We start from the raw sequence: 26,367 nt of genomic DNA, 5'->3' as shown, positions 1-26,367 counted from the left end.
ATGCAAAGGAAGCACAGAAACATGTTCACATTTTTCCAGTTACTCTGCTTCACCATCTAGACCAGGGGTCTGCAAACAGAGGCTCGGGAGCCACATGTGGCTCTTTTGACACCCCCCCCCCCCCCCCCCCCCCATTGTGGCGATCTGGTTGTGGAAAATTGAAATGTTTTTAATTAGAAAAAGGAAGGAAGGAATTTTTGGACTACAAGGAGCATCAAGTGAAACTAACCAGTCAAATAAGTCAAACTTTCTAAGCCACAGTTCATGTCACTCCACCTGGCTCCTGAATACAGTAACCGTAGTGCTCCAACAATCCATCAAGCATTGTGGCTTTAAAGTTTACCAAAACGAAAACTTTGTGCACCGCATAACACAGAAAATCCATTTGAGGTCAGTGAGCACAGCCAGAGTTCATGCTTAAGGCACACTGTTTATGCAAAAAGCAAAACAAAAAAACAATGGAGGATTTGAAGTAATGGTTAGCAGTTATTTCAATTTATAAAGGTCTGACTGTGATGCAAAATGGTCAAACTGACTGGGTATTAGTTTTCTTCTATCACTGCTGTCATCAGACTACCTACTATTTACTGCATTGAGATGATCCAATGTGGTATAGGATGACTTTTATTTTGAAAAGACGTCTTGTAAACCTCTAAAAAGTTATAAACTATTTCTAAAAAAGTTATTTTTCTTTGTGTTTCTGTCAAAAACACAGTTTGATTTTTATTCATCCTGATAGAAACATTAACCTAAATACAAACGAGTGTTTTGTTTTAATAACGGTTGAAGTTTGTGTTGTTGTGTACATTTATACTGCATTGTCGTCAGAGAGAAGTGGACCTGAATGGCTCTGGAAGTGTTGAAGGTTGCAGACCCCTAATCTGCAGTGAAGCACGGTGGTGGCAGTGTCATAGTACAGGACGCCTCTGAGAAGCAGCACATTTTTTTTCAATTGTAAAATAATTTTTTTCAATTTGAGGCATTAACTACATTTTGTTTGTGAGCCAACAACCAAAATCATATTGGTAAATAAAATAAAATTGAAAAAGATTTTTTTTCCAGATGAAAAACAAATAAAAGAATTGTGTTTGAGTCCTGTGTGTGTTTTTTTTCCACTTAACTTTCATTGTTTTTCACACTTTCCGCTCTTCCGCCTGTATTCTGTCAGACAGTCGTGCAAAGCATTTCACTGCACATTATGCTATGTGTGTATGTGAGGAATAAAATGTGAATTTTTGGTCGGTTCTTTGGCTGAGTGGAGGGATGTGAGCTGACACTGAGGAGCACCACAACACGGCAAAGGCGCTAACATCTCAATCTTTCTGGTAAAAATAACAGCACATAGTGGTTTTATGGTATTCTTTATATAAGTTCAACTTATACTTTGTAAAAAAAAAGTATATTTACATTTTGTACAGAATTTTTTTTATATAATACTTACATAAAATGTACACATAAATATAACAAAATAATATATCATAGGTTAAAGTTAAGTGCTGAACAAAATTTCTTTCATGAAAAACAATGCAGAAGATCATTTCTGGCTCAGTTCTGGGTGAATTCATAACTGTTATCATTTAGTTTGGGTCTTTTTAGAATCCATTAGAACAGATCTACTTTTCTTCTCAAAAAATTTTATGATATGTCAGATTTTTATCAATTTGTTTTTTTATCTGATGCATTAATACACCAGAAAGAAAATATAAATCTATATTTGTGGACAATTGAACCTCAAAGTGTTTGTTTGAATGTTTGAAGATACACCCCTTTGTGTTTCTTCCTTCACCGTGTTTCTGAGGTCCTTGCTGTGGGACCGAAGGTCATTGCTGCAGGACTGAAGGTCATTGATGCAGGACTGATGGTCATTGCTGCAGGACTGAAGGTCATTGCTGCAGGACTGAAGGTCATTGATGCAGGACTGATGGTCATTGCTGCAGGACCGAAGGTCATTGCTGCAGGACTGAAGGTCATTGCTGCAGGACTGAAGGTCATTGATGCAGGACTGATGGTCATTGCTGCAGGACCGAAGGTCATTGCTGCAGGACTGAAGGTCATTGCTGCAGGAATGAAGGTCATTGCTGCAGGACCGAAGGTCCTTGCTGCAGGACTGAAGGTTCTTGCTGCAGGACCGAAGGTCCTTGCTGCAGGACTGAAGGTTCTTGCTGCAGGACCGAAGGTCATTGCTGCAGGAATGAAGGTTCTTGCTGCAGGACCGAAGGTCATTGCTGCAGGAATGAAGGTCATTGCTGCAGGACCGAAGGTCCTTGCTGCAGGACTGAAGGTCATTGCTGCAGGACTGATGGCTTTGGACAGTCAGTTAGTCGAGGAGGATGTGGAGCGATGGACTTACTGCTCTCATATTTCTGCTTCAATACTTGGCACCATCAAGCTGCACACATCATTTGATTTCTCACTTGTTTGATGCAAAAGTAGAGAGGTGTGGGGCTGTGGTTGACCTCAGTCCTCTAGTCCACAGCGCCCCCTTGTGGGCAGAACAGCCCTCCCTGCATTTTCTACAGATTACCAGCGTGTTCAGCAGAGGAGTGTGTAAAAAAACCCAAACTGATCAGAACTCTTTAAGTGAACGAGAGGCGTTTTGTTGACATTTATAGCTTTGTGGTTTGGTTTAAAAATGTTTCATAAGTTACTTTTATCATTGAAAAAAACACATCCATTTAAAAAAAAAGGGTGGCTTTGACGCCCCCCACAGAGTGACAGACGGACTGCGTGTGTTTCGGTTACATCCAGGCCCGCCGCACACGCTCAGAAGCTCAATGTCTTTGAATAGGGCTTCTGCAGGCAGAGGGAGCCATGGTGAGGAAGAGGATTGGAGTGGTAGTGTTCGATCAGAGCTGACAGGTTGGGGAAGGTCAATTCACTTTCCAGAAATGTGCAGCCGTTCTGTAAAAGATGTGTTCAGTTACTGTCCAAATAATTTAGACTTCAGGAGCTTTTATTGTGAAAACTCAGGTCAGGTCATTACTTCTTCAAAGAGCCTGTAGTTCCTGGCTTTGCCTATACTGGTGTCCCACACCACCAGCACCTAAATCATGGGGAGAAGAGCTCATTTAAACATTTAAATGAGAAACATTTAATTATTGCTTGTGCAAATGTATTTGCATTAAAAGCTTCTGTCACATAGAAAGTAAACTCTGCATTCTGCTGTGCACAGGAACAAACAGACTGACAATCGACAGTAAATTGGCTGTTTTCACACCTTTGATGTTTTAGTTCCTGAATTTCTGATTCCGTACAGCCCATCTTGTGGAGGAATGGGCTCATCTTTGAATAACCTGCAACCAGAAGGATCAAGACACATCACATGGTGCAGATCTTTTTATTTTATTTTATTTTAATGATGCATATCAAAAAGGGAGCCAATGCAGCAAATGTGTACTCTTTCTCCGACTCTTTCCCACTAAACTAGACTTCAGACAAGGCAGCAGAGCAGGCTGTAACCCAAAAAGCAGCAACACATGATGGAAGGAATATTGAATCCCATGATCTTTATCCACATGAAAATGTCTTACTTTTCCACAAAGCTGGTTTCAGTTGAATCGATGAACACAGAGTCTGGGAGCTGCACCTGCAGACAGAATGAAGCGGTTAGAAGCGGTGCTGACGGAGCAGCTCAGTGGTTTATAGAGACAGAGACGCGTTTAGAATGACAGCAGAAAGTCAAAAACACACGTGAAAGCTGTGAAATTATATCAGGACTGACTGCTGGGTGCGTCTGCCGCAGACACACCGTCTGCATACAGCTTTCTGCCAGTCGTCCAGCTTACGTTCTCATAGTCGTCATCAGAGTCGTCTCCTCCGCCGGGTTTGTCCCAGTCTCGTTTCGTCCTGAAGTCCGGAGGAACCTCCTCTCCCTGCGACCGGAAACTCTGGCCTTCCGGTGACAGTCTTCTGACAAGAAAACCCACCTTAGTGAGGCAGCTACTTCAAAAACACCCCTCTGTACTCGAGTACAGTTACTGTTGGATTATTGTACTTGAGTAGAGTTGAGTTTGATATTTTTACTTGAGTAGTTACTATTTGCTAATTGTACTCTGCTAGTTACTGTTTGCTAATTGTACTCCGGTAGCTAACGTTTGATAATTGCACTCGAGAAGTTACCATTTGATAATTGTACTTGAGTACAGTTACCGTTTGATAATTGTACTCAAATTGTTACTGTTTGATATTTGTACTCCAGTAGCTACCATTTTATAATTGTACTCGAGTTCAGTTGCCATTTGATATTTGTACTCTAGTAGTTACCGTTTGATATTTGCATTTGAGTACAGTTGAATTTGATATTTGTACTCCAGTTGTTACCATTTTATAATTGTACTTGAGTACAGTTGCCATTTGATGTTTGTACTCTAGTAGTTACCATTTGATAATTGTACTCGATTACAGTTACTGTTTGGTTTTGCAGTTACTGCTTCCACATCTGTTTTTAGCTTGTTGATGGGATGAAAGCTCCTATGGACAACTACAGCGATCAGACAGGTGGCGGTTCTGAGTCGGACTTACTGGAAGGGGGTTCCAAAGGGGGGCTTGAGTGCAGGCAGTGGGGGTTTGGTGGTGGGAGGGGGGGGGTTGGGCTTCCCAATTTTATTGTGAAGTCCCGTTTTGAGCAGGGGAGAGACGGAGGGTTTTCCAGGCAGGGAGGGGTTACTGGAAGAAAAACTGGGTCCCGCGGTGTTTGCAGATTGGGTTGGGGTTCCACTGGGTCTGCCCCGGAGACAGTGGCCTCCCTGGAACTGCCCCCCTCCGTGGGCGGGACCGTTCAGGCACAGCCTGGACTCCAGCTGGTTACAGATGGGCAGCGTGGCGGGCGACTGGATGGACAGTGCGGACTGGGGCCTCCGCTCTCTGCTGCCTCCCCCCCCGACAGAAGTCGCCCGGCTCTGAAGGGCCCTCTTTGCACTGGCCGGGGGAGGGGGAGGAGGGGGTGGTGAGCCAGACGGGGGCTTGTGCAGGTGAGGGGCAAAAGGTAGTGGAGGGGGTGGACCTCTCTCTGAGTCCTTGTGAGAAAATGGTGGAGGCGGGGAAGGCGGGGGCTTCTTGTGCAGGGTGCTGGGGGGGCCCGTGTTTTGCAGCGGTGGAGCCAGGTTTTTGTGGGAAGCTGAGAGGGCATCCTGATGGGGCAGGTAGCCTGCTGGCACTGGTGGGGGAGGGTAGGAAGGGGGGGGCCCTGTCGGTCGACCTGGACGAATTAAAAACCCCAATAAAACAGCTGCTCTTTTTTAAGAATTGAGATTAAAAGCTCCCACTGGCGGCCCTACCTGTGCTGGTCGGCGAGGTGTCTTCGTCTGGCTTTAGATAGTCTTCCTCATCTTCATCGTCGTCTTCATCATAGCCCCTGCCTGCACAATGACAGAATAAAACGGCAAGTCAGGACAGGAAACGGGGCGTTGGCGGCACGCCGGCCCGTCCTGCTGTGGACCTCACCGAAGTCTTCCGGGTCAAAGTTATGACTGAGGTCCATCGGCCGCTCGATGGTGCCGTAGAAGCTGTCCGCATCCGAGTCGGAGTCACTGTGGGGGCAGACATGGACACACGTCAGTGTGTCAGCCTTATTAGTAATATAAAGGTAATATATGTTATCATATACATAGACATTGACTCTGAATGGCTTAATGATAGTGTAAATAGTGTAATTGGTTCTAATCCTGAGCTTAGGGTTCCCTTTTGAACTGCAAAGGAAACTTGAAATGAGCTCCTAATAAAATCCCTGCTGGTTGTTGGAAACCTGCAGCTGCTGGGAGAATCATGAGACATTCAGGAATCATAAGAGTTTGCAGATGGAGCTTCAGAGAAGAAGATAGACAGGGCTGTAGGCAGGTTCCTGCTGGATGTTGACATGGCTACCATTCAGATTTAAGCATGCTTGATCAATAGGAGCTGCAGAATCTAAATGTTGTGTTACATAATGAGCTCCAAAAACAGTTGATTCAGTGCAGCTGAGCGAAGATGACAAAGTTACCTGGGGATCTGGGACTCTTTCCTGTCATTATAGTGATCGATTTCCCTACGCAGGTGCCTCATCCATTTCTGTTGGACGAAACATCAGAACACAAAAAGGTTTGTAAAAATGTGAAACTGAAAAAAACAGATTTTTGGATGGGGGGGCAGGTTTTACCCTTCTCTCGTTCTCGCTGGCAGCAGAGAAGTACCACGTCCGGTGTCTCTTACTGAAGTGAACCAGCTTGAAGGGAAAGACGTTGCTGGACGTTGTCTCTTCCGCTGCTCTCATCACTCTTTGGTGAAAAAAAAAAGGGTGACAAGATGAGAAAATGCTAGAAAACGGGAGTTTTTGTTGACATTTCAGTGACGTGATTCAGTTACAAGTCCTCTGTACTAAATTCTCCATTCCCCATACAGTTCAGCCTCAACAACAACAAAAAAAGGGTCAGGAGATGGAAGAAGACAGTAAGTCCATCACATGTCTGGTCAGCGTGTTCGTTTTGTGCGGGGCTGACCTAAACCCACTGGGAGAGGGATCAAGGATTGCATTCCCGGGCTTCATACCAGCATTCCTCCCACCCACTTGTTGAAATACTCAGACGTGGACGAGAAGGGAGTGTTTTCAGAGGATCATGGCCATACACACCTACCTGTTATAGCCGTTGAGAGAGAAGGCCCCCTGAGGCGCAGCAGAGGTGCTGCTCTTAAAGTAGTACACACAGCCTTTGTGGATGATGATGTACCTCAGAGGCCCTGCAAGGCATCATACATCCGTGTCACACAGGTCACACCAAGCCTCGTCACCCAGGCTCTAGCAGCAATGCTCACATTTCATCAGGCTGAACTGGCTGCCCCCCTTCTTGTGCAGGTATCCCGCGCTGGAAACTCCCCCCGGCATGGTGAGGAGGTTCTGAGCCCCGATGGCTCGCATTGGCATGGGCCAGCACACCTCTGGAGATGACATGGTTCTAAAGGACAGGAGAGAAAAAAAGAGTGAAAAAGGAGAAGTAAAGACAATCGTTTTCTGATCAAAGGGTTCCCAGTGGTCTTTTCACCGTGAAGATGCCATTTTTAGCCAAAATCTAAAAACCTTTGTCTGCAGAGCGGCACCAGAAATTCCCCTCTGAGTTGGTGAGGAGTAAGCCCGCCCCTGCTTCCCAATATCCTCCTGCTAGCTTACAGCCCCTTCACACCCCACACATAATAATAGCGGTGCAACAAAAATAGTGACCAATGTCGGAGCCATCTAGCCGTCCAGTTTAGATCCAGATTCTAGTTCAGACCAGGAAAACAAAGACATTCATGGATGTATTGGTCTGACAGAGGATGATCAGAATGGAGCAGAGCAGGGAGCTTTATGCCCACTGACTGTAGTTTCAACATCACAGCTTCAAGCTTTTTTTCCATCTGCTCCTGATTCACATCAATTTGATGGAAGAAATACTCAGAAATTCAATTTCAAGCTTACTTTTCTCAACATGTGTGTCATCCATCATGAGGAAAATGCTACAAGAACATGTTAAAAATACCCAAATCACATTTTTCATGCCAGTAGGTCTTTAAAATGAACACATGAGGTTTCAGAGGGAATCAAACTTGTATTCTTCAATTTCACGCTTGGCAGCCTCGTGAACGCTTTAAAACCTGAAGCATTGATTAAAAATATTCACATTCCAACTGAAAAAGTGTTTCCGTCTAAAGGGAACAGATGTTACATCCCCTGAAGCAGACGCAGACAGACGCCGCTGCCTCTTCTCCTCATTCTGAGCTGGACACCAAAGCCTTGAGGATGAGAAGAACATCTCTCCTCTGAGGCGGCTCAGGTGTTGCCTACCTCCCGCTCAGCCTCTTGGTAATGCTCTGAACGGCAGCGCTCTCCCTCAGCAGGTTGGCCGTGGAGGACACAACCGCGGACGCAAATGACGGCAGAGAGTCCATGACGGAGGACCGACAACCCTCATCCGAGCCGGACGGAGACCCTCACTCTCCTGATCCTTCAGTGTCTGGAGATGCTCCCCTTCTCTGCTCCTGTTGAGTCTTTATCTCCGTTTCCTCACAAACAAACCAAACGAACGCAGACAGCAGGCAACATGGACTTCAGCATGAGCACGCTCTGAGTTCAGACAGGAAACATTTAACAGAGCTCACTCCGTGCACGTGTGTGTGTGCATGTGTGTGTGTGTGTGTGTGCATGTGTGTGCGCAGCAAAAGGGTGAACACCCTTAATTAGGTTTTTCATCTTCTCATGTGTTTATGTGCAGCTTCCAGTCTATCAGCAGCATCTACTGACTTCAGGGTTGGTGTGCGAGTCCAGTGCAGCCTTTGGGAAAATTCCAAAGCAAATTCCCCTTTTCTGTCTTCCTCCCATAACATTTCCTTAAATAGCTTTAGAGGCATAAATGTGACTTTTTTTTATTTTAAAGCACATTATTGAGGCTTTTTTCAGGACTTTTAACTCAAAGAGAATCATCCTACAGGCTCCAAACCATCACTCACTGTTTGTTAGGAGAGTTCAGCACAATGATTTGATGAAGACCTCAGCAAACCCCCCCCCCCCCCCCCAAAAAAAAAAAGGTCGCAGGACCCGTCAGCTTGTAATGCTTTCAGGATGATGGACAGATCAGTGCAAACAACAACTAAAAGTCTGACGAAGAACGAAAGACAAGAACTAGGAGTGACGCTCCGCCTCTGTCAACTGTGGAAAGTGAGTTTTCTGAAAGTGACTCTGAAGTTGTGCAGTTCTGAAATGCGTTAAGGTCAAATCACCGATTCTCGCTCCGTGCTGCTCAACCCTTTGAGGATGAGGATGAAGATGATGCACAACTCCAAAAATCTAGCTTTTACCACAACTCTGATTTGCTAAATTGTGTTTTTTTTGTGTGAATATCTGTTTAAAAAACACACCAAAAGTGAAAGTTGCTGTGTAAAAAGTTTGGATCTTTGTGGTTGTCATCACTTGAACTCTGTGATATTTGGTGTGACGGCTCGTTTGCAGGATTTCTGCTTGGCCTCCTTACAGCAGGTTCTGGCTCTAGAAAAACGGCTGCAGTCCTGCTAATCAACCTCTCACATGGATGAGGAGGGGCCCTGCTTGGGGTCTGAGGCTCCGGAGCCACATGTGGCCCTTTTACCCCTGTGGCTCTCTGGTTGAAGGAGAGATTTTTAATGTACAAAAGTAGCGAATGTTTCTGAACATAAGCCACGTTAAGCAGAACAAAACAGTCGTGCTTCATGAAACTCCTTCACAAACAGTTTAAGTACAGTGCGGCTCTCTCCATGAGGCCTTGACACCGGTAGCCATGATGCACCGCCAGTCCAACCAGCAGTGGTTGGTAGTTTACCAAAGTCGAACTGAAACATTTTGGAGGGTTTTTGAGTGCCGTGTGCCAAATAAAACTGGTATAACACATCCAGAATTTATAGAAAAATACAGAAAGTTCTATTAAAAAAAAATGTAAGTGCAATTCATGGTCCAAAAAATATTTGATGGCTAACTAAACTCTGATTTGATGGATTTGATTAATTAGGTTTACTAATTCATGGCTAAGGTGCTCCAAAAAAGAAACTCTCCATTATTTTTTTTACTGCTGGCAGCAGGAGGATCTGATGATCTAACGGGGGACAGAGTGTCTTTTGTTTCAGGAAATCACGCAGAGCTCTGCCAAAAAGTATGAACTATTTCATATTTGTTAAAAAATACTATTTAATCTTTATGATTTCTTCCTGACAAAAAAGAGCAATAGTTCCATATTTTTATCATAATAGTAAATAACTAAAAGGCTGTGGGGTAAATTTCTAAAGGGTGAAGTGAGGTCAGTGAGAAATTGACCTAAATGGCTCTTTAAGGGTTAAAGGTCTCAGATCCGTGGAGATGACTGTTCACAGAAATATAGCTTTTGACATTCTTATACATCCTCGTGATTATTGTAGTTTTTTTTTACATATATTATTGTTCCTAATATATTTATTCGTTATTGTTTATTAATATTCATTAAGAAAATTTGTAGCTACATTAACTGCCTTTTGGTGTGAACGTTTGCACAGTGGTGTAGTGGGTAGCGCTCCGGTTCAAATCCCAGCTGGGACCGTTCTGTGTGGAACTTGCATGTTCTCCTCATGCATGGATGGGTTCCTCGCAAAGCCCCCTGTAAAGCAGGTGATCTGTTTGTAAAAGGTCATGTCAACGCAGAGGTCAATGCATCGGGGCAGCAAGAGGGCCGCAGGGCGGAACAGTAAACTGTGAACTCAGAGTGATCGTGAGAACTTCAAGAGAGCCTTGATGTTGGATGTTCCTCTTTGAGGATGGACAAAGCAGATGGAGAGAGAAAATCCTCAGTAACTGGGCCTCATCTCACCCTTATCTCTCACCCTCACCAGACCAGACAGCGACTCCTGCTCGCTCAGCGTTTTCATGTTTTTCTTAGGAAGTCAGGAAAAGCTGCTTATCTCTGCTACTCTACACACCTCCAACCTGTGAACCCCATGACCTGAAGCTTCTGCAGCTGAGCTGCCAGTGAATCACATAAAACAGATGATTTCATTTTTTTGAGCAATTATTAATTTCCAGGCTGATTTTAACTCCACCCCCTTAGCAAAAAAGTAGTCTATTTCACTACAAGTATAAGTCTGAAGTCTGAAGAAGTATTCAGTTAGTGTACTTTCTACACTACTTGTACATTGTCTATAGTAAACTTCAAGAGCACTACTAAAGCTGGTGAAGACCCAAAAGTGTCCAGATGTCCCAGCCGCCTCTGTCTTTTAACCAAAGTTACTTCTGTTTTCATCTCTCAGGGTTTTGGTCGGCGTCTCAAAAGTTTTAGTCCTTCAGAATAAAACTCAACACAGCCAATAAAATTCCCTCAAACACGTCTGATCTTCAGTCTCAAAGAATGATTTTTCTCTTTTAGTAGGATTTATTTTTCGTTGTTAACTAAATAAGCATGTTTTAGGAAATGATGGATGATTAAAAAAAAATAGTAATAAATTACCAAACCTTTGATAGTTAATAATTTAATCCTTAGTAGTCCAGGGCCTTTTTGAGCTTTTTTATACTTCAAAAGCTTCAAAACTGTTTTTTAAGTGAAATTCTTTTTTGTTTTGGATATGTTTTCCACAAAAATTCCTTTTTAAACCTGAAACTGTCCAAAAAACTCAGTTCTGAGTATTAAAATGTTGTATTTTTTTATTTTAATGTTTTACTTTAAAGATCAAATATGTAGAGACTAAAGAAAATGTAAAAATTCCAAAACACATCCAAGACAATTGGGAAAAGTAGCAAAAAAGTTTTGAAAGAGCCAAGGGAATATTTATTCCAATGATTATGTCATAACTCTAACATTGTTGTGTTTTAGACCAAACATTTCAAAGTTAAAAAACCTTTTGAAACCAAAGGAAAAACAGTTTGATTCCATTTTGGTTAAGTTAGTCATTCATTGACAGAAAAAAATCCATAAAAGAAAGAAACCCTGAGTGATAAAGCATCCTTATATGTCTGTATGTAAGGAAATGGAGAAGCTGAGAAGTTAAAGCTGCATGTCATTGAAACAACATAAAAGGTTACCCCCCCCCCCCCCCCCACACACACACACAAATCTGTAAAGGGTCAGGTTCATCTTTTTGAATCTGTCTGATGAAAGGGTCCCATCTATATTCCCACTGTAGTTACAGTAGCTCAAACGCATCATTTCAGGGCGTTCAGCTGTGGAGCAGAAAGTGATCCACAGCAGACAGCAGCAGAAAAAGATGGGAAAGAAGAATAAAACAACAGGATGGAGTTTCAGCTTGAACCCAGCATTTGTCTGCCTCTTTTCCCGCTCTTCATCCTGGAGCTCCAGTGTTTGACAGGAAGCTGAGCGAGGAGCTGCCTGCATCCCGGCCTCATTCTCACCCGCTTCCGCCCAGGACTCACAAACAATGTCTGCTCTGAGCAGTTAAAGGGACTTTAAAGTCCAACTTTTCCGTCTTTTCTATTTTTTAAATCAACAGATGAATGGAGGGGAAGTCTCGGAGGAGGGGAAGGGGGGGGGGGGCACAGAGTCCTTATCTCAGGAAAAGCTGCTTCAAATAGGAATGTGTTATGCAAGCTCCAAACGACCTCCCTGGGCTGCGCCCACATCCACTCTGAAAGCTTCGGCTACCCGGCTTTACTAACGAGAATCACGCTAAAGGAAGCAGCTGATGGCCGTGGCGGGTCGCTGGGTCCACCTTTGTCCTCCTCAGAGGTGGGCCACATGTCAGCGAGAGCCCTCAAAGGCCCAGAAACATCGGCTTCACGGCTCCTATCGCCGCCAGATGCATGAGGGGAGGTGAGACAGAGGTGGAAAACCCCGGGCAGATCCCCATCTCAGGGTGGTATTTCTGTTTTATGACCTCATCACACAAGAACGCCACGTTAAGCAGACACCATACATGTAGGTAAACAGATTCAGGTGCAGATGCAGCGTGCTGTAAAGAGGACGCCGTGTTGAACGATCGAAAGGAGGCTAAAAACACAAACTAAGGAAAACTAGCCAGTTTTGAAAGAATCTTCTTGCAAACAAGCTTAGATGTTTTAGAAACGCAGCTGACAGAAGGAAAAACGTGTAATATTAAAGGGTGAACTCATGAGAAGCTCCCTTTGATCATGTTTTCACAGCATTCCTAGTGGTCTTTTAATAATGATTATGGCGGTTTAGCCATAATGCAGATCTTCTGCAGATCTAGTAGTTCACTAGCTTACAGCCCCTCACACCCCCAACCTAACGTCACTGGTGCAACACAAATGGCAGAAATATCAGAGCCATCCATCCATCCAGTTCTGATCCAGATTCCAGCTCAGACCAGGGAAACAAAGACCTCCATGGATCTATTTGTCTGCAGGTGGATGATCAGAATGGAGCAGAGCAGGGAGTCTATTGCCCACCCTGCATATTTTTCACAATATGATTTTCATCTGATTCACAATGACTTAAATGATATCAAATACTCTGAAAATGCAAATTTGAGCTTAATCTTCTTAATATGTGTTCTCCGCTATCAGAAAAATGTTAAGAACACCAGAAACACCATTTTCATCAATTCCTTTATTTAACTTTTGTCTTAAGAAAAAACTAAAATAAAAACTTGCTGTTTGATTCAATGTATCTATAAAAACACCATCAGGAGGAAAGAGCCTTTGAAATGTCAGAACTGTGTTCTGTGCAGCCGCTGCAGATGCATGGATTTCCACAGATTGAGTAAAAGGAGGCCAACCAAAGCCCCCAAATATTGCTCTTGAAGCACAGACCTGATTATTCCGTGCAATGCCTCCTCTGAAGGGTTTGCAAATGCATCATAGAATGGTCAAAGCTAAACCACTGAGCTTCTGTTCATCACCCAGTAGTAAAGTGAGTCACATTTACCTGCTGCCCACTTCCTGTCAGTGTTTCAGACAGCAGGTGTGTTTTCTGGAGAACATGACTTCAGTGTGCAGCTGTTAACACAAAAATCTAAACAAGACTGAAGTCTGGACGGATTTCTGTGTTTAATCCAGGATTCTGTCCAAATGAGATTAATGAATCTCATGCAGAAACTCAAGCAGCAACTGGATTTCCTTCATTACAGGGCAGAGCATGCAGCAGCAGGTAGCTGCAGGTGAGGGTGGCAGAAGCTGCAGCAGCAGGTGAGGATGGCTGAAGCTGCAGCAGCAGAGGGTGAGGGTGGCTGAAGCTGCAGCAGCAGGTGAGGGTGGCTGAAGCTGCAGCAGCAGAGGGTGAGGGTGGCTGAAGCTGCAGCAGCAGGTGAGGGTGGCTGAAGCTGCAGCAGCAGGTGAGGGTGGCTGAAGCTGCAGCAGCAGAGGGTGAGGGTGGCTGAAGCTGCAGCAGCAGGTGAGGGTGGCTGAAGCTGCAGCAGCAGGTGAGGGTGGCTGAAGCTGCAGCAGCAGGTGAGGGTGGCTGTGGCTGAAGCTGCAGCAGCAGGTGAGGGTGGCTGAGGCTGCAGCAGCAGGTGAGGGTGGCTGAAGCTGCAGCAGCAGGTGAGGGTGGCTGAAGCTGCAGCAGCAGGTGAGGGTGGCTGAAGCTGCAGCAGCAGAGGGTGAGGGTGGCGGAAGCTGCAGCAGAGGGTGAGGGTGGCTGAAGCTGCAGCGGCAGGTGAGGGTGGCTGAAGCTGCAGCAGCAGCGGCAGAGGGTGAGGGTGGCTGAAGCTGCAGCGGCAGAGGGTGAGGGTGGCTGAAGCTGCAGCGGCAGGTGAGGGTGGCTGAAGCTGCAGCAGCAGAGGGTGAGGGTGGCGGAAGCTGCAGCAGCAGGTGAGGGTGGCTGAAGCTGCAGCAGCAGGTGAGGGTGGCTGTGGCTGAAGCTGCAGCAGCAGGTGAGGGTGGCTGAAGCTGCAGCAGCAGGTGAGGGTGGCTGTGGCTGAAGCTGCAGCAGCAGGTGAGGGTGGCTGAAGCTGCAGCAGCAGGTGAGGGTGGCTGAAGCTGCAGCAGCAGGTGAGGGTGGCTGTGGCTGAAGCTGCAGCAGCAGGTGAGGGTGGCTGAGGCTGCAGCAGCAGGTGAGGGTGGCTGAAGCTGCAGCAGCAGGTGAGGGTGGCTGAAGCTGCAGCAGCAGGTGAGGGTGGCTGAAGCTGCAGCAGCAGAGGGTGAGGGTGGCGGAAGCTGCAGCAGCAGGTGAGGGTGGCTGAAGCTGCAGCAGCAGGTGAGGGTGGCTGAGGCTGCAGCAGCAGGTGAGGGTGGTTGAAGCTGCAGCAGCAGGTGAGGGTGGCTGAGGCTGCAGCAGCAGGTGAGGGTGGCTGAAGCTGCAGCAGCAGGTGAGGGGGGTTGAAGCTGCAGCAGCAGGTGAAGTTGGGTTTCCACATCAATACCATCAAATCAATTTTCTTTAGATAGAAGCATTTTGACAACATTCCTCTTTTGGCAAATTATGTTACAGTTTAACTATAATCTACAAAGGAAGAAAAATAATTAAAAACATTTTTTATTGCTCCAAATATGACGTTTATATCATTTTTGCTACTTTGTATTTTTGGTTTCTATGACAACACAAACCTTTTCAACAGAACTTTGTATGAAAACAGCATTTGAGAAATCTGTTTTAAGTCAGGATCTGTGATCTGTTTGTCATTTTGGTTTTCAGGCAAAACCTTCTTTTTTGTCATCATACAAAAGAGCATTTGGATGAATTCCAGATAAATATATAGCAATTCACTGTGCAAAGTTTAGATTCACAGAAGTTCAAAGTAAATAGTGTGAGGCTGTGTGATGTTTGTTTGGCAGGCCACAAAAATCTTGCAGTGAGGTTTAATAACTTCTTTTAAACCAATAAATCTTGATTATCTTGTTGAAAATATCATATTTGTGGCAACATTTCTAAAGAAAGAAGGTGTTTTTACTTAACATACCATTTCTAAGCATAACTTTTATTGGTGAATGGATTTATTTCCAGAGAAGGACTTTCTCCATTTATGGAAACTGGAAAGTTTAATTTGACTTTCAACAAAAGCAGGACAGACGTTTGTTGGTAAATAATAATAAATAGATAAATAAAATGATTTTTAAGACAAAAAATTGTAACTCTAGTCTTTAAGATAACCATGATTTAAATATAAGGATGGTTGTGTTTTACTCCTTAAAATAGGAGGAAAAATTAGTTAAGCTACTTTGAAGATATGAAACTCTTTTTTTAAGGTATAATATTTCCACACATAAGAGCAAATTACCTAAATAAGAGTGTTTACACCTAATTTCAAGTAGTAATTTTGTCTTAAAAGGCAGGACATCAAAACGTATTTTAAGAACTCTTACAAGGACATTTTTTATTGGCCTTTTGTCACTTATAACAAAATTATCGTGTATTCTCTATTTCTGAACTTTTGAAAAGAACATTTATCCAGAGTAAGGAGTTCACCCCGGACAGGTTGTCAGTCCGTGTCAGGGGGAAGTTGGTATATTTTCTTGTTCGTAAACCGCAGTAAAATGTTGAACAGAAAGAGAAAATGATTGTGCGTTTCACAGCCACAAACACACATCTTAGATGAGATTATAGAGGGGAGAAATCAGGTCCTCTTTCTAACTGCTTCCTCCTGCACGCCGCCTCTTCCTGTGTCCAAATATGGCCGAGGCGCTCTACAGGAACTAGCCAACAGCTGCAGGAAAGGCTGCGCACAGAATTACAAGCACGCTCCAACCTTTTGTGAGTTTTCAACTGAAGCTCATTTGCACAGTCTCTGCATTTCCTGCCAGCAACAACTCAGCAGCATTGAAGCGATTAGAATCTGTAACAAGTGAGGCAGGAAGACTGAGCACAGAGGTTTGGCTTTTGGCATCCCCCCCCCCCAAGCAGGGGTCGTAAATGAGAGCAGGTTTCCTGTAAATACGGTTAACCTTTTCTCTTTTGTGTGAATCTCAGAAAATCCTGCAGAGGAATAGCTGTAGCAACAGCCAACGTGGTATAAGTGGGCCGTGAGAGAACCCTCCAACCCTCCCAGCCTGGGATTTGTGACTCCTCCAAATAAATAACTGCACTAAAATAAAAGCTGCTTCGGCTGTTCCCTTTAAATCCATACAACTTGCTGGATTGGCACATTTTCTGGTAATTTGCAACTTTCCTTCTGTCATGTTTTTCTGCCTTTTCGTCTTCCTGAAGTAGCTGAGACAGATGGTCCTCTGTCGGGATCCACGAGGAGCCATGAGAGCTTTCCTCAGTTTAGTACAGCCTTGACTTTAACATATATAGCCTAAATGAAACAATGTCAATTACTTTACCTATATTAGTTTAAATGTTGTTAGCCTATGTATCATGGGGGAAACAAACTGTGGAAACAAACTCTAAATTATAGATGAATGAGGGAATAAAAAAACCCGCTTTCTTTAGTTTGTCCCAGATGAAACCAACAAACATTTGACTGAAATGTTTCTTCATGACGTTTCTAAGAAAGTTTTGTGCATCACTTTGCACTGTAAAAGCTGCAGACTTGCATTGTAGGAAGTAAGTTTTTGCCATTCTTTCCTAAATTTGCCAACAAACAAACTGGAGCAGACAGTTTGATTGACAGGATCTGTTAAAGGGAAGGCCTGTGGGACCCCCCCACCTTCACCCCCCTTTATCCATCAGGGAAGCATTAAATGTAAGGATGACCCACGCAGGCTTTTTGGCCCCTCGAGTCCCAATCTGATACTTTTATAAAACATTAAAAAAGGAACACATTTAGTGAACACATCCAGGTTGTCCCTGGTTTTTATTTGATCAACCTTCTTTTCTGATCACGTGATTCAGATCTCCATCTAAAATTTCATAAAACCTATTGATGACTTTCTTTTAAAATCATTGTTGTAGCATAAATATGATAGTGACTAGCTCATATCAACAGAACCATTTATTAGTTTTGGTTGTTTTTGAGAGATTATTTTTTATTTTTATCACTTTTTCCCGCAGTTTGCACTTTGTGGCCGGCCCCTTGGCAGCCGTCTCTCTGTCACAACACTGAAAGAGCCGCTTTCAATAACAAGATATAAAAACCTCAATATTTTTTCTTTGAATCTTGCTAACTTTACTGAACTGTTTCTGTACCTCCAGCTTGAGCAGAAGTGCAGACAGCGCAGGTCATAATATTGACGGTAAATTAAATATCCGATCCCCGATCAGGGATGGAGCATCTAATCCCGATTAAGTCTGAAACTACGTGATCGAGCCCAATTTCTAATCATGTGACCGGATTGGGACATCCCAATTTAAAAGTGTGATGTGTCTGGTGAAGATTTGGTTACAATCTTTCAAACAAGGCCAGACCAACTTCGGTTTGAGGGGTAGCCCACTCTTGCGTCACACGTTTGGAAGTCGTGTAGCCTGAAGACGATCACCAACATTGGTGGTTGAAGGCGGGTAATGCTTTTACAAACGGCGGTTTGCACATCGCACAAATATCACACAATACAACAAAATAGAACGTTTGACTTACATTTAAATTTCTAAGGAACTTTCAGAAAGGAGGGATTGAATCAAGATGAGAAGACACTTTGACATTCCAACAACCGGTGAGGGTTGAGTACTTTAGTTTGATTTTTGGTCATGTTCTCTTTTTGCCGTTTTCCCTTTGACAGTTACTACAGGTTTTTGATGTAAATGATCCACAGCTGTCTTGATTTATGCCCATTATCCTCAGTCTGCTCAAGTGTCTGGTTTCAGTTTGTCATTGTCAGGTCACCTGTTCTGCGTTGTCACTCTTTGTTGTTTCATCAGTTTTTGCTATGTTTCATTTTATTTATTTCATGTTTTAGTTCCGGCCACCATGCCTGGTCTCCTACACCTCCAGTTTCTGACACAACCGTACAAATCTACAGATTTCAATCAAATTTAAGCAAGTTGTTTTACATTCCAAATGTGTCAAGATTTGTGTAATGCTTCCCTTCTCCTCTGATAAGGCGGGACCTGCACTGACCCGGGTTCGTTTGGACATCATGGGAGGAGAATGTGAGTAAAGTCAACAGAACTGAACTTGAGCAGTAAAAACTTTTTTCACTGTAATCAGCAAAGTAATTCACAGACCTGCATTCCAGAGGAGCCCTAACGTCGGCACCCTTTACTCCACAGAAGTAGAAATCCCTGGGCTTCTGGGTTCCTTCATGTTAGAGATGAGGGAGTGCGACAGCATGAGCTAGACTGAAGAAAGTACCATTCTTGCCGACTCTAATGTTGTTAATTTACATTGGTCATCAGAAGGATTTCTGAGCCCCAGAAAAAGATATCAATTGTGAAATTTGGGGGTGGCAGCACCATGCATACCTCCAAATGACCTGCAAAGATGCTTACAGAGAGCAGACTGAAGGTTTAACGGGGTCACCAGAAATCTGTGGGTAAACAAGACGATATGCACTTTCTACAAAGTTCTGCTTTTCGTTTTAGGAGACATTAAGCAAAAGTGGACTGTGAGAAGCTCACAGAGGAGTTGCAGGTTGCAGAGCCCTTTTCACCTGGAAGGCTAAAAAAGTCATCCCACGTCTGACAACAAAGGCACAAAACTCCGACCACGTTTACATGCATGTCAGATTCTGAACATTGCAATTTCCTGAACAACATGTTCACAGAAAGAGAGATTTTCCCAAATTAGGATTTTCTGAATGAAACACGCATGACGACACAGAGCTTTCCGTTAGCAGCTCCCACACCGACGACTGTCAAAGTCATTCATAGATCTTACTTCATGGCAATTTAAAGTCTGATCTTCTACTTTTAGATCTTGAACCATGAAGCTCATCAGCCCACAAATTCAAGTCCGGAGAGTTTGGAACGTTTGAAAAGGCAGAAAATGTTATTCATAGAGTACTCAGAGAATATGGAGAGAATTTCCACACCTCTTCTAAAGTTTGTTGTAATATTGTGCTATATAGATAACATTGAAAACTAAATTGTTATTGCGAATACAACATAACTAAAATGTTGATGTTTTATCTCATTCATGATATGATGTTCTATTTGAGGTCTAAAAATTAGCATGCGTGAACACAGTCAGACTGTTGGGCCAAGCTAAAATAAAGCGACGCAGTGCTTATTTTGAGAAAAGTTTCACATGTGTAAAAATGTGAGAAAACACAACTAAGTTCGGTTTGGCGTGAGAATCTGTAGGATTTTTTTGAATGTGACTCTTCGACCTCTGAGCTTTTGGAGTCCGTCTTAAAACCCCACAGAATCATTTCTGGTCGTTTAAATGAGCACTGATATAAAAAAAACAACAAAAGGATGTGAAAAAACTGTACTACCACTGTTAGCTTCCTCACTTCCTCCATATCCTCTTTCTGTGTTGCTTTAATGAGGCACCGTGGGATGCCACTTTCCTTCCAGCCTTCGCCGTCAGTGCAGCTGGCTCTTCAGTGGTTGTCACATGAAAAAAAGATTAGGTATGCAGCTATGGAGCAGCTCTAGAAATGGGAACAATGGCATCAATATGATGCAAAAGAGCTCTTGAACGAGCATTAACGTGTAATGAACTGGGATAGAGAATTTGTCTGCAGATATTTTTATCAAGTCAGATTGCATCAGTTCTTGAGAGATGACAAAAAAAGACAAAAACTCTCAGAAGAGTGAATATGTGCTTGAAGGTCGCGTTAACAAGCCCGTCAAACCCTGACGTGATTCTCCGGGATGACACACGTCCAAGTTAACCAGAAGAAACACTTCCACAGTCAAAGACGCCAAATGCAGGGATTTTTTCAACACTCTAAACCAGCCTAGGCCCAGACATTCATGGAGGAATAAGAAGATTGAGAAGAATTAAACAAAAAAAACCAGAAGAGGAAAAACTTACATGAACTCCCTTTGTTCTCGAAAACACATCCTGCTGCTCGGCTTGGAGCTCAGAGCGAAAGAGCTCTTCTTTCTCATCGAAGGAGCAGAGACGCCAGCAGACATGACTGTGACAGCACAGAGCAGTTTACCATCATAATGTTCCACAGAGTAATGGTGGACCGGCGTAAATTTAGAGGGGCTGGGACTAAAACCAGGGCAGTAAAGCCGAAGAGACTAAAGACAGGAGAACAGAGACAGGGGACTGAAGCCGCTGCAAATCTATTGACACAGGTACAGAGGAGGTGACAGAACGTCCGGCCCTGTCACTGAGGAAGCCTGTTGGCGCTCTGAACACTCGATACTCCACCAGACATTTCCTGAATGTGACTCTTCCTTCATGCAGGGCTTCTGATTGGCCGACAGTCTTGAGCAAGCTTTTTTTCTGCTTCCTCGCAGATAGAATAAGACTGACTGACAGATGCCGCCCACAAAGCTGCACGTCACAGACTCACAGGCAAAACCAGAGAATAAGGTTGGGGGAATTTCCGTCCAACAGTACTGGAACAACCCAGTGGTCGACTGCTCATACGGACAAGCACGCACACACACACACACACACACAAACACAGGTGTTTGTAAAGCTGCCCCTAAGAGAACAAAGTCCCGTCCTGTCTTGTGTTCAGGTTGTAAAGCCAAACGCCGACGCTAATGTCCACCTTTTCCTCCCATCTCAGATCTGAATATAACCACACACCTAAGAGTACGAGTCCCAGCAGCGTTGAAGCTTATACCAAAAGCTGTCCTAACAAACACTCCCACACACGCACACACACATCTGTACCGCAGACATAAACGTTTATAGAAATACAAACAGTTTAAGGACCAATGGGAGAACATTACACTACCACGACTTTCAGCACAGAAAGTGTTACAGTCTTGGATGGTATGTTTATTTTAAACTATGCAACACATTATGACTCTGGAATCTGGACTCCTATTTAAATCTTCCTAAACCAATCTGGTGCCAACACACAGTCAGACTTCTGACATGTCCAATGGGCTCAGCTCTGAACTGTTCACAGAAAGAAGCTACAAAAAGCAAACGTTGGAACTTTGGGTTTCCATTTCTTCTGGGATCCGTCTTCCTTTTAAGAGCCGTTCTGGTATAATCTGGGAACTTGAGTTCAAACTTTTCCACTGTTTGGGTTTTCAGCATTACTGGGTGAAAGTGCAGCAGCTTGACTCAAAAAGTGACCCACTTCAGCAGGAACACAGAGGAAACCAGTGGAGATAGCCATTAAAGTAAAGAGGTTTGAGGGCTGATGCAGAGCTAATGCTAAACTTTTAATTCGTTTTTTCATTTCAACACATAAACTGTGTTCTATAAATCCTTCCTAATCCTAAGGTTTTCCTTCCTACACTCACTGCGCATGCGCAGACCAAAATGATGTCATAATTGTCAGTTTTAGTGGACTGCCCATACATCTGTGGCCACTGTTTTTGGTGAATTCATGCTTCATGCAACCAATGCAGAACTACACCTGTTAATCTAACTCTGAACTTTTAGGCAACCTCACTACTTATCTTCTGGGACATGTAAGTTGTTTTCACATCGCACCATGAATCTGCTGCAGATCCGTGTCTACAGTTCCTCTCTGTCCGGTGAACATTTCAAAATCCGCGCTGTCTTTCAAACCGAACGCGGTGACCACAGCGCGGAATATGAATCAAACCTTGGCTGAGTGGTTCCGTTCCATCGCCATCTTAATAACTGAAAATGCAGAATTGCAAAAATGTACATGCATGCATTATGATTCTTGCTGAAACATATCAAAGATCTTCTGGATTTTTTTTATTTTTTTTTAATAGTCCACTCTGACGCCACTTCTCCTTTCAGCTCATTACTGACAGCCAATGACAGTCGCACACATAACACTCTTTACCTGCACATGACACCACTGGGTGGACAACATACTACATGACTACATCTTATTCTAACCATGAAACTGTCCTGCTCCCCCATGAATCTTTCCTACGCTGCTGTGTTTACGACCAAACATCAAAACAGTGCGTTTTTTCATACAGGTAGGATTATCTGATAAGGTAGGACATTTGGATGGTTGTATATATATATATAATTTTGTGCAATGGGGAGGTTGGACAGATCGTTCAAACAATCTGATTAATTATTTTTTCCAAATTTCTGTTATCGTGTGGTGTTTCAACCATTAATGTCATGTATAGAAAATCTTGTACAGAAAACCTAAATGAACGCTGAAGATAAAGTCACAGACGGGGATACGCAGTGCTGTAGAAACCATCAAACATTTCTGTTCCAACAGCTGTTAGGCAGTACCAAACACACAACAGAGTGTACGAGCATTATAAGCAGAAATGGGAAGGGCTGAATCAGTTGTTGAACTTGGAATGACCCCAAGGGCTTTGATGCATGCAGGAGTGTTTGGTTTCTCGTAGGTTGATCAAAGATGAGAAATCGATGAGCAATGCAGGCAATGGATGAACAATGAGCAATGGATTTGGAACTTAAGTCAATTTCAGTCAGGATTTGGAATGTTGTAAATTTGTGTAAAATTCCTACAATCAGTGATTACCACTGAGGCTTTGGCATTAATGAATAAAGTTTCACGGCTGCATTCAATTCTCCAAACTCCCCCAATTCTGGTTTATTCTAACTTTTTCAGCAGGATCTTGGACCTAAAACTCTGGAACATCACGAGTCTGGATTTTCAGGTCCCTTCTTGGCTGTTCCTCACTCAGGGTGCACAGTTTTTGATCTAAAATACGTCAAAATCTGTACACAATCTGAAACTCAGTAGTTGGGTTCTTTGTTAAGCTGTAAAAAATTGTGTATTGTCAAATGTAAGATCTCTTACAGTGAGCCCGTCACGTCATTTTAGTCACTGCAGGCCTCTTCCAGCAAGCGGCGTGCCTAAACTGAGTCAAAGCAAAACTCTGTCAACAAATAACCAAGAGACAGGTGGCTGCTCAAACTCTTATCTGATTTTTTCAATTACAAACAACCTCTACGACAGCTGTGATGTCACAGGAAGTCACAAGCAAATCTGCACATCATAAGTCATGCAGGGATTTATGAGATTAACACGTGTCTTCTTTAAAAATGGCACTTCCATTTATTCCGATAGAAACAAGATCCCAATGTAAGCTAAGCTGTAACAAAGCATCAAAATAGTAAAAAGTGATTATGTCTCAACCAGTTCCAGCTTCTATTCTTGACACCCCATAGATGATTAATGAGGAGCATGTGGTTACCGGACAGCAGTCAAATTCCTCAGTAAACACAAAAACAGCTGAACATTAAAGTGTTTTATTTTCCCCTTGTAGATAAATAAAAGTAAACGCAACAGGAAAACCATAAATGCCTCAAATCATGTTAAACTATACAAAAATCCACACATAGTTTGAGCTCAGGGGAACTCCCATTAAATACTGTTGCACTAAAGAAAGTATAAGTGATAGTTTTTATCAGCAGAACAATGAAACACCAGAAGGATCAGATACAGATAGACCACTGCATATTTATGATTTATCAGTGATGTCACAGTCACAGCAGCGAGGAGGCGCCATCAGATAACTCAAACATATGCATTCGTCATTGAAACCCACTGCACGCTTTGAAAAACTGATAAGATGAGAAATGTCAATGGCATTCAATAAGCCCTGAGCCAAATCCTAACCCCATCTTCAATCGAGTAACGAGTACAGCTTTGCAACAGAAGCAGGCTCAGAAATCGAATTTTATAAGTAAAATAATATAGGCGCAAAGATATAACAAATGATGCTAGTGAATCCACAAAATCAAAAACTAAAACCCAAATATAAGAGAAGTGGTCCTAAGAGAAAGCCCTGGGGGACATCCCAGAACAGTGGTGAGTGAGAAACGGATACATGCATCTCAGTCATGTAGCCTTTGAATCTACATTGTTCGTGTGGGTGAATGAAGTGTAACATGAGCAAAATAATAATAATTAAAAAAAAAGGAAAATAAATGTTTGTTTTCATCTGTTTTACTTGGCAACTTGTTTAGACCAACTCGTTTACAATCGTGCACTCAGAAACAAATTCTGCAGATTTACTTGAAAGTCACCTTGCGTCAAGCGATTGCACACTATTTTTGTTGTGTCATTGTTGTGAAGCATCAGCTACAGAATCGCACAAGGACAAGTATTCTTAGTGTTCTTCTCAAGAGTGTTGCATACTTCCTGCCTCAATCGCTGAGTAATGCAAAATAATAAATGTATTTAGTAACACTTATGCAAGCATTTTAAAAATATGTGAAAACTAAAAATAACAAAATACACTTTAGTACAAGGAATAACAGCCATAGTTCATTTGTAAATTCTCATTTGGTCTCTTTTCTCTTTTCTTGATACGGCATGTTCGTGTGGACTGAATACAAAAACTGTTTGTTTTAAAAAATAAAGTAAATTATTGTCTTTTAATAATTCTGGCCTTAAATGGAACGTTGAGGCTTCTAAGTTACAACACTCCCTAAAGTCCCACTCCGATCATCTTTTTATCCATCGTAAACGTGTTCTCAGTGGTCTTTAAGTCCTGCTGATGCCGTTTTTGCCCAAAAAGAACATATTTTTTTTCACCATTGAGATGTGGGCAGAACTGTTGTTGTGTGGAGCAACCCCGCCCCCACTTCCCATCCCCCGTCTGCTTGCACACTCTCCCGCTAGCTTACAGCCTTTCAAGCCCCCAACCTAACATTACCGGCGCCACAAAAAATGGTGAGCAACATCGGAGTGATCCAGCCGAACTGTGTTTGTTCCAGATACCAGCTTAGGCAAAGAAAACAGAGACAACATGGATCTATTTGTGGATCCATCAGAATGGAGCGGACCAGGGAACTCGTGACTCGCCCTGTGTTTTTTCTATGTAACAATTAGGATCTTTGCAAACTGCATTTTTTTTTCATCTGCTCCTGATTCATAACCGTTTGAATAAAGATATACTGAGTAATACAATTTTAGGCTTACTTTTCTTAATAAATGCCCTCCGTCATCTGAAAAATGCCCCAAGGACACTTAAAAAAAAAACCTCAACTTTCATTGGAGTGGGTCTTTAATGAGCATCATCATTGAATCCAAAAACAATAGTGAAAACATAGTGGAGTTGTAAACTTATTTACAGAGACATGGAAAGGTAAAAAGACGGCAAGATGTTTCTCTAATCCAGAAAAATATGATTTTTTAATTCAATTAAAATTCAAAACTTTTTTCAATTTCTAAAATCAGCTGAATAAAGTGATACTAACTCGTATTGCTGTCCAATCAAAAACGACAGAATAGAGAGATGAATGTGGAATTTTTCTTTAGCTAAAAATCTTCAAACATCCTCTTTGTTGCAGATCTAACCAACCTTTCACAGAAATAGAAATGTTACACACACCAGAAAAAGCTGTCTGAATGCTTTTTCTATCTTGACACCTTCAGCTCAGCACCACCACTCGCTTACTTTAGTGAACTTAATTAGCCTTACAAACCTCATTTAACTTCCGAAAAAAAAAAAAGAAAATAATAAAAATGTGTTTACATCAAATTAAAATACCAGTAAGTGTGAGAAAAACGTACCCATGGATTTCTGCATCAGCTGTGAAACTCCACTGTCAGTTTTTGTCTGTTGCCTGAGCCCCGCTGAGCTGCTCTTCAGCACACTTCACTTCCTGGCCTGACACAACTAGAGCGGCTGCTTTTAGTGTCCCCCCGCCCCCTTAAGCACACTAGACAACTTGGTTGCTTGGTTCTAGCAGGCTCGCGGTCAGACTGACGCAGCATGTTCAAAGAAAGTATAACAAGCAGAAGTCTCCCAGCCTCATCTGTAACAGTTTAACTCTTTCATGTCGTGCAGCTCTCTCTGGAAAAAGAGGAGGCTGAGCTGCCTTGCTCATTTCCAGGATGCTTCCTGCATAGAGAAGCAATCTGGCTGGAATTTGGGTTTCGAGCAGCTGTAATGGTTGGACTTCTGACACCATCACCAACACGTATTATGCTTGTATGACTGCAAACAGAACTTCAGTGTATCCTTTGTTCTCCTTTCTGGTGAAGCTATACCACTGAATGACTAATAAATAACTATGAGGGCTATTGCTGCACAACAAAAGCTGGAGATGGAGGATTGTGCAAAAAGCCTAAGA

The 26,367-nt window shown here is 43.0% G+C and overlaps 1 protein-coding gene across 4 annotated transcripts; it reads right to left on the bottom strand.

Moving 5' to 3' along the window:
- Positions 1-1,345: 1,345 nt before the first annotated feature.
- sh3bp2 (SH3 domain binding protein 2) lies at positions 1,346-25,898 on the bottom strand. Of its 4 annotated transcripts, none has more exons than XM_023960914.1 (13): positions 25,805-25,898; positions 6,787-6,926; positions 6,609-6,711; positions 6,134-6,251; positions 5,978-6,045; positions 5,443-5,528; positions 5,277-5,357; positions 4,522-5,197; positions 3,786-3,909; positions 3,531-3,586; positions 3,218-3,293; positions 2,984-3,043; positions 1,346-2,901 (listed from the first exon to the last, which is right to left on the bottom strand). In XM_023960914.1, exons 2-13 carry the CDS (start codon positions 6,920-6,922, stop codon positions 2,764-2,766), a joined length of 1,722 nt encoding a protein of 573 aa, XP_023816682.1. In that variant the 5' UTR covers positions 6,923-6,926; positions 25,805-25,898; the 3' UTR covers positions 1,346-2,763. The 4 variants fall into 4 exon arrangements, with proteins under 4 accessions (XP_023816682.1, XP_023816679.1, XP_023816681.1 ...); XM_023960911.1 differs by lacking the exon at positions 25,805-25,898 and adding an exon at positions 20,206-20,671; XM_023960913.1 differs by lacking the exon at positions 25,805-25,898 and adding an exon at positions 20,206-20,535 and having other exon boundaries at positions 3,786-3,906.
- Between the last annotated feature and the right edge of the window lie 469 nt (positions 25,899-26,367).

The sequence above is a fragment of the Oryzias latipes genome, chromosome 12 (genome assembly GCF_002234675.1).
Source record: "Oryzias latipes chromosome 12, ASM223467v1".
In the NCBI taxonomy this organism is placed as follows: domain Eukaryota; kingdom Metazoa; phylum Chordata; class Actinopteri; order Beloniformes; family Adrianichthyidae; genus Oryzias; species Oryzias latipes.
Note: the sequence above shows the minus strand (reverse complement) of the source record. Positions and strands in the feature narration are given on the sequence as shown.